We start from the raw sequence: 7,860 nt of genomic DNA, 5'->3' as shown, positions 1-7,860 counted from the left end.
CGCAGGCCGTCTCGTTTGCATGATCGCAGAAAAAACGGTTTCCCACAACATGTGTCACACACGGCGGCTCCGAGGCGCCTTTGAATGAGCACGAGCCGGTGCGCGGCGGCGGCGCGGGTGATGCAGCCCAAGGTGACGGCGACGGCGGAGGGGGCGGCGCCGGCGGCGGAGGAGGCGGCAGCGGCGGCGATGGCCGCGGGGTCGGCCCGCCCGCCTTTGCTGCTGGTGCTGTGGGCATCATCACAGCTCAGCGGCGGTGTGCGACCAGGGCCAGTGGTAGACTTTCGACGCGGTGAGGCTGCTCTTTGAGCAATGACACTAGCAAGAGCATCATGTGTGTCATCGGAGTCACTTGTATTACGATACCACCACGCCGCCACGCTCGCAAGGGCCGCCTAAGCGCCTAAGCACCCTAAGCACCCCCCCGCTTAGGCCGCTTAGGCGCTTAGGCGAGTGACGGCCGGCTGCCCGGGGCCTGGCGTGCCTCCGCCGTGGGCTGAGCGCCCGGGAGAGCCACTCTGCAAGTGGTGTGCGAGCGTGTAGCCTTTAGCGTGCAGTCGGCCCCCACGCTTCCCTAAAACGTCTAGGACGAGCTCAGAGGCTAAGGGCGCATCATGTGGGACCATCTAGCTCTACTGGGTCCGCGACGGCGGTCGGCGCACCCCCGTCTCGAACGTGTGTGCTCTCTGTCTGTCTGTCAGTTGTTTCGGCTAAGTCGTTTTGTACCGGATTTCAATGTTAATGGCAAAACCGCGGAACCAGGCCGCTGCCTGAGCTGACTGAAGCCGTCGTAAAGCATCCAGACGAGGAGCCAGCACCTGAAGACCCGCTGTATGCCTTGAAAGCTATTATGGAGGTGCATCCAGTGAAACCTTATGTAGTGCGCGGCCCTCCAAGTGCTCCTCCTCCTTGCTTCGGCTCCATGCTCTCGTTCATTGCTGCTTGGCTTGGCTTTGTCTTCACTGCTGTTGGCATCACGCCCGCGACGCGCCGCCGTGTGGCGCACGACGCGAACCAGAGAGACGGCTGCTCGAGTCGATCGAGCGCGACGCTCTACTTCGCTGCGTCGAACGACCTCTCGGCGCGCCACACATGCGCTGGCCGCCTTCGCGAGGCACCCTCCCGAGTGCCCTCGAGGCGCCCCCTAGCTCGCGGCGTGCCTCCTCGTGGCGCGAGATGCAGACCAGAGGCGGCTGCTCGAGTCGATCGAGCACGACGCTCTACTTCGCTGCGTCGAACGACCTCTCGGCGCGCCACACATGCGCTCGCCGCCTTCGCGAGGCGGGCCGCGCCTCCTCTACACGCACCGCACGCCTTCGCGCCGCGTGCCTTTGGCGAGAAGGCCGCCTGCAGCCGCAGCCGCCTCGCCGCCCCTTACACGAGCATGCCTCATCTCGGCATACTCAGAGATTCATAGCGGCCGCCCGCTCGAGCGCGCCCTGCGCCTCGCTAGGGCTCACTGGGCTGCTCCAGCGCGCCCCCTTAGCCGCACAGGCACCCTCCCGAGTGCTCTCGAGGCGCTTCATCGCTATCGACGCGCCTCCCTGTGGCGCGCGACGCAAACCAGAGGCAGCTGCTCGAGTCGATCGAGCGCGACGCTCTACTTCGCTGCGTCGAACGACCTCTCGGCGCGCCACACATGCGCTCGCCGCCTTCGCGAGGCGGGCCGCGCCTCCTCTACATGCACCGCACGCCTTCGCGCCGCGTGCCTTTGGCGAGGAGGCCGCCTGCAGCCGCAGCCGCCTCGCCGCCCCTAACACGAGCATGTGCCTCATCTCGGCATACCCAGAGACTCATAGCGGCCGCCCGCTCGAGCGCGCCCCGCGCCTCGCTAGGGCTCACCATGCCGCTGTAGCGCGCCCCTCAGCCAGACAGGCACCCTCCCGAGTGCCCTCGAGGCGCTTCATCGCCCGCGACGCGCCGCCGTGTGGCGCACGACGCAAACCAGAGGCAGCTGCTCGAGTCGATCGAGCGCGACGCCCGACTCCGCCGCGCTGGGCGACCTCTCGGCGCGCTGCACATGCGCTGGCCGCCTTCGCGAGGCGCCCTGCGCCTCCTCTACACGCACCGCACGCCTTCGCGTCGCGTGCCTTTGGCGAGAAGGCCGCCTGCAGCCGCAGCCGCCTCTCCGCCTCTCACACGAGCATGCCTCATCTCGGCATACTCAGATATTCATAGCGGCCGCCCGCTCGAGCGCGCCCCGCGCCTCGCTAGGGCCCACCGGGCCGCTGTAGCGCGCCCCTCAGCCGCACAGGCACCCTCCCGAGTGCCCTCGAGGCGCTTCATTGCCCGCGACGCGCCGCCGTGTGGCGCGCGACGCGAACCAGAGACAGCTGCTCGGGTCGATCGAGCGCGACGCTCTACTTCGCTGCGTCGAACGACCTCTCGGCGCGCCACACATGCGCTCGCCGCCTTCGCGAGGCGCCCTGCGCCTCCTCTACACGCACCGCACGCCTTCGCGCCGCGTGCCTTTGGCGAGAAGGCCGCCTGCAGCCGCAGTCGCCTCTCCGCCTCTCACACGAGCATGCCTCATCTCGGCATACTCAGAGATTCATAGCGGCCGCCCGCTCGAGCGCGCCCCGCGCCTCGCTAGGGCTCACCGTGCCGCTGTAGCGCGCCCCTCAGCCAGACAGGCACCCTCCCGAGTGCCCTCGAGGCGCTTCATTGCCCGCGACGCGCCGCCGTGTGGCGCACGACGCAAACCAGAGACAGCTGCTCGGGTCGATCGAGCGCGACGCTCTACTTCGCTGCGTCGAACGACCTCTCGGCGCGCCACACATGCGCTCGCCGCCTTCGCGAGGCGGGCCGCGCCTCCTCTACACGCACCGCACGCCTTCGCGCCGCGTGCCTTTGGCGAGAAGGCCGCCTGCAGCCGCAGTCGCCTCTCCGCCTCTCACACGAGCATGCCTCATCTCGGCATACTCAGAGATTCATAGCGGCCGCCCGCTCGAGCGCGCCCCGCGCCTCGCTAGGGCTCACCGTGCCGCTCTAGCGCGCCCCTCAGCCGCACAGGCACCCTCCCGAGTGCTCTCGAGGCGCTTCATCGCCCGCGACGCGCCGCCGTGTGGCGCGCGACGCAAACCAGAGACAGCTGCTCGAGTCGATCGAGCGCGACGCTCTACTTCGCTGCGTCGAACGACCTATCGGCGCGCCACACATGCGCTCGCCGCCTTCGCGAGGCGCCCTGCGCCTCCTCTACACGCACCGCACGCCTTCGCGCCGCGTGCCTTTGGCGAGAAGGCCGCCTGCAGCCGCAGTCGCCTCTCCGCCTCTCACACGAGCATGCCTCATCTCGGCATACTCAGAGAGTCATAGCGGCCGCCCGCTCGAGCGCGCCCCGCGCCTCGCTAGGGCTCACCATGCCGCTGTAGCGCGCCCCTCAGCCAGACAGGCACCCTCCCGAGTGCCCTCGAGGCGCGTCATCGCCCGCGACGCGCCGCCGTGTGGCGCACGACGCAAACCAGAGACAGCTGCTCGAGTCGATCGAGCGCGACGCTCTACTTTGCTGCGTCGAACGACCTCTCGGCGCGCCACACATGCGCTGGCCGCCTTCGCGAGGCGGGCCGCGCCTCCTCTACACGCACCGCACGCCTTCGCGCCGCGTGCCTTTGGCGAGAAGGCCGCCTGCAGCCGCAGCCGCCTCGCCGCCTCTTACACGAGCATGCCTCATCTCGGCATACTCAGATATTCATAGCGGCCGCCCGCTCGAGCGCGCCCCGCGCCTCGCTAGGGCTCACCGGGCTGCTCTAGCGCGCCCCTCAGCCGCGCAGGCGCCCTCTCGGGTGCCCTCGAGGCGCTACATCGCTATCGACGCGCCGCCGTGTGGCGCACGATGCAGACCAGAGGCAACGGCTTGAGCGCGACGCTCGACTCGGCCCCGTCGCGCGACCTCTCGGCGCGCTGTACACATGGGCCACCTTTGCGAGGTGTGCCGCGGCCGTGGTGGTTATCTGCTCCGCCTACACGCGCAGATCGACCAACGCTCGAGTCGACAGTCGCTCGGCCTAACCTTCTTTGCTCTTGCAGCAGCAGGATCGCTTGTCTCTCGCTGCGCGCCTCCGCTGCCTTCGCGCAAGCAATCGCATCAAGGTGAGCAATCGAGAATAGCTAGCATATCCCGCCCGTAGCGACACACTTCGGTGCCGCTCAGCGAGCACTCGGTCGCCACAACGAACACTGACTGACCCACATGCACATCGGTCCTGTGGTGGGCGAACTCTCCGGAGGAGTTGTGCCCGGGACATGTGGGAGCGGCCCGTGGCGAGTGCCCCACGGGCCTTGCTATACGAGTGCCGCCCCGTCCCCTACCGGCCTAGCCGGGAGGTTCAGCGGGTTAGGGTCCCCGTCGGTACACCAACCCGACCGGCGCGGGACCCTATCGGAGCCCCGCGTTCCTCATATCCATTGAGCCCCACGTTGTGGACGGCGAGCTCCCTACTACTGATCACCCCAGCATGACGGGGATGCATGAATGGAGGATGGGAAGAAAGCGCAAAAACATGCTCGCTACCTCTCTCGCCCCGCGCCACGACGGCCACGCCGACTCGTCCCGCGATCTCGCTACTGCGACCTCGAGCCTGATCAATCCGCAGTCCATCCTTTGCTCGACGCTCAATCCAAATGCAGCCGAGTTCAAGCCCAACCAGTCATACGGCTTCGCCGCAAACCAGCTTTTCGACTCAACCAAGACCTCCTCTCTGCCAGCGCCGAACATCTCGGCGCCCCCACCATCGACTGGCCCTCAGATTGTCGACAAATCGACCTTGCCCGACACATTCGCGCCTCCTCCTCGCCTGGCGCCTGCCGTGCCGTCCTACGCACTCCACGCCGCACAACAGCACCCAACTCCGTCACATCCCACCATCCCCGAGTACGACCCACAATACCCATCCCTCCACGGCGACATCTCCACATCCAGTGGCGAGAGCGCCGACGGCAAGCGCCCCAAGATCGGAGGTCCCACGCTCATAGAGATTGCGCAGAGCTCGATGCTCAAGCAGGAGCTCCGACGCAACCCGGAAGACCTGCGCCTCCTCCTCTCCTACCTCCCACCCTTTGATGTGATCAAGGCTGGGTATCTGTCCTACGAATTCACCTTCCCAGTCAAGTCTGTCTTCGATTGCAAGGGTCGCCCTTACTTCCACAACGAGATCTACATCGGCCGCGGCGGCGACCCAAACAATCCGCTGTACCACGGGAACATGATCAAACCGCGAGATTTTCACAACGTCCTAGACGAGGAGCCAGACGGCCTCATCATCTGCATCCGCATACACGCTGGCGTCGTCCTCTCGGAGGAGTGGCGCTACCAACGCACGGTGCACGACCTCGCCGGCAAGTTGCCCGTCTGCCACTGCCCGACGGGCACGCCGTGCCACGGCTGGGCGGACGTCTGGATATCCAACGCTCGGCGCTCTGAGCTGACCTACTGGATTGACCTCATCCGCCTCTCACCGTACGGCCCGCGCGCCTCGGGATTCACAATCCGCGCACCGCCTCCAGACCCGCCCCTCCCGCCCATCCCCGAGAGTGCCTTCCTATCGTCAACCCACATTGCACTCTCCGCACTGTCGGTCGCCTTCGCCTTCGTGGGTTCACACAGCGGAGGAGATATCTACACCGGCCTCGCCCATGATCTCTACCTCTGGCTCACCTCCATGGTCTCTCCGCCCGCCCTCACCGACTCACGCTCCAAGATCATTACGCTGCTCACCGACACGGCCGCCCGAGAGCGATGCGGCACCGCCGCACGACTCGACACGGACGCCGTAAACCTCCTCGCGCTTTTCACTGTCCAGACTTGGCGCCGCGACATGGCACCGTACTTCCCGACCAAGGCGCCGACTCCGGCAGAGCTACCTCTCTCGGTCAAGTCGGAGATGGGCGACTCCATCTGCAGCATGCTCGTCGGACTGCTCCCCGCCGCTCGAGACGCACAGCAACACGAGTACGTCAACGCTACGGGAGCCCTGATCCAATGGCTCGCCTCTCACGTCTGCCCACCGACCGAGACCGAAGCCGACGCCGCTCTCGCCGTCTCTCTAACTGACCTCCCCCCCTCTACACACCCACCGCCGCAACTCGCGACAGTGATTGCGCAGTGGCTCGTCAACGCCTGGCACCAGTACTGGGCGCTGATGATCGACCACAACCACCGTCGCCGACACAGCGCCGCGGCGACTCCCGCCCTCTCCCCCGCCCCTTCCGCCTGCCCCACCCCGTCCCCGCCCGCGCCCGCCGCACTCCCCGCCGCCACGGACGGGCCCACCTTCCCTCCTGCCGACCCTCCCGACGGTCGACGCCCGTGTGTTATGTGGTCGTCGCAGACAAGCCCCACCGGCCTGACACACACGGCATCGCCTTGGCCCCCGCAGCAGCCCACCGCCTCATCGCAGCTCGCCCTGCTCCACGAGCCGCCACAATACATCGGTCCCGCCCTTCTCCCGGCCGCCACGTTACATCAGTCCGCCCCACCTCCGCCGCAGCCCGCCCCGCCGCCGCAGAACCCGCCGCAGCCTGCCGTCTCGCCGCACGCCACCCTGGCCCCTCTCCTTCCCCTTGGCGCCACAGCCCCCTCCGCCATCATGCAGCAGCCCGCCGCGCCTACGCTGCAGCCTTCCGCCTCGCTTCAGCCCCCGCCGCAGCCCTTCGCCCCGCCGAGCCAGGCTCACAAGGAGCGGGCCGAGGGCGTGCCGCAAGGGGTCCCCCTTGCAGGCCCCCTTCAAAGCCGCTCATGCGACGCCAGCGACTCCGACGGCATGCCAGGCCTCGTACAGTTCCCGCTGCCTGCCCAATGGCCAGGCAACCTGCCCTTCGACTACGTAGACGACAAGCTTGTACCTGACAAACCGCAGCAACCCTCGCCGCAGCTCGCCCCGCCCCCCGCTCCTACCCTCGGCGGCGGAGCTCCGCCCGCCACCGCGCAGCAGACCGCCACGCCCTCGCCCCAGCCCGCCGCGTCGCCTCAGCTCCCGCCGCAGCCCGCCGCCTCACCGCAGCTCGCCCCGCCCCCCCCTCCTTCCCTCGGCGGCGGGGTCACGCCCGCCAGCGCGCAGCAGCCCGGTATCTGCCGCACGGCATTAGACCTAGCCCTCTCCCTTGAGTCCGTCTGCGGGCCCATCTACCGCTTCATCGGCGTCACCGTGGGCGCGGACGACAAGAAGACTCCCCACGGAGAGTTCAACAACATGCCGAAGCAGCAGATCGCCTCCAACCGCGGCTCAGGCGACTGGGTCTCCATCGCCCTCAAACACGCCACGCGCGCCGCCGACGGGGCGGAGCTCTTCGTGCTCGACTTCGACGTCCACGCCGACGAGCTCCAGGGCTGCGCCCTCTTCTCCTTCTGCGAGACTCAGGGCACTGCGCGCACGCTCACCCGCAAGGGCTCGCACTATTACTTCTTCATCACCGACGTCCCGCCGCCCATCATCGCCGCCCTCACCGGAGCGCGCCAGCAGCGAGTGTGTGCGCAGAGAAAATTCCCCGTCGACCTCCTCAAGGGGAACAACTCGTGGGAGCCCAAGTCGCGGCCCGTCACCGGTACGCTCAAGACGATCCCGTTCGCGGTCATCCGCCCCCTCCTCTTCCTCCCGTTCGCCGACGGCGGCGGCAGCTCGCCTTCGCCGCAGCCCGCCGCCTCGCAACAGCCCGCGCCACAGCCCGCCACGCCTTCGCCGCAACCCGCCGCCTCGCCGCATCCCGCCCCGCCTCAGCCCGTCCCGCCTTTTCTCCCAGCCTCCTTGCTCCCCACCAATCTCGCCCTGCCCGCCCCGCCCGCCGCCCCGACCGCCGCGCCCCACGGGACGACGTGGCTCGACCCCGATACCAACCAGTCCGGGCTGTCCACCGACCTCCCCCGCG

General features: G+C 68.1%; 1 protein-coding gene across 1 annotated transcript; it reads right to left on the bottom strand.

Moving 5' to 3' along the window:
• Nucleotides 1-437: 437 nt before the first annotated feature.
• Nucleotides 438-799, bottom strand: EMIHUDRAFT_233111 (hypothetical protein; the record flags this gene model as incomplete). The annotated part of the gene is made up of 2 exons (XM_005782651.1): nt 438-574; nt 760-799. 2 exons carry the CDS (start codon nt 797-799, stop codon nt 438-440), a joined length of 177 nt encoding a protein of 58 aa, XP_005782708.1.
• Nucleotides 800-7,860: the final 7,061 nt, after the last annotated feature.

Source organism: Emiliania huxleyi (assembly GCF_000372725.1).
Source record: "Emiliania huxleyi CCMP1516 chromosome Unknown EMIHUscaffold_188, whole genome shotgun sequence".
Taxonomy (NCBI): domain Eukaryota; phylum Haptophyta; order Isochrysidales; family Noelaerhabdaceae; genus Emiliania; species Emiliania huxleyi.
The sequence above is the reverse complement of the archived record's forward strand: the minus strand, read 5'-3'. Positions and strand labels throughout refer to the sequence as shown.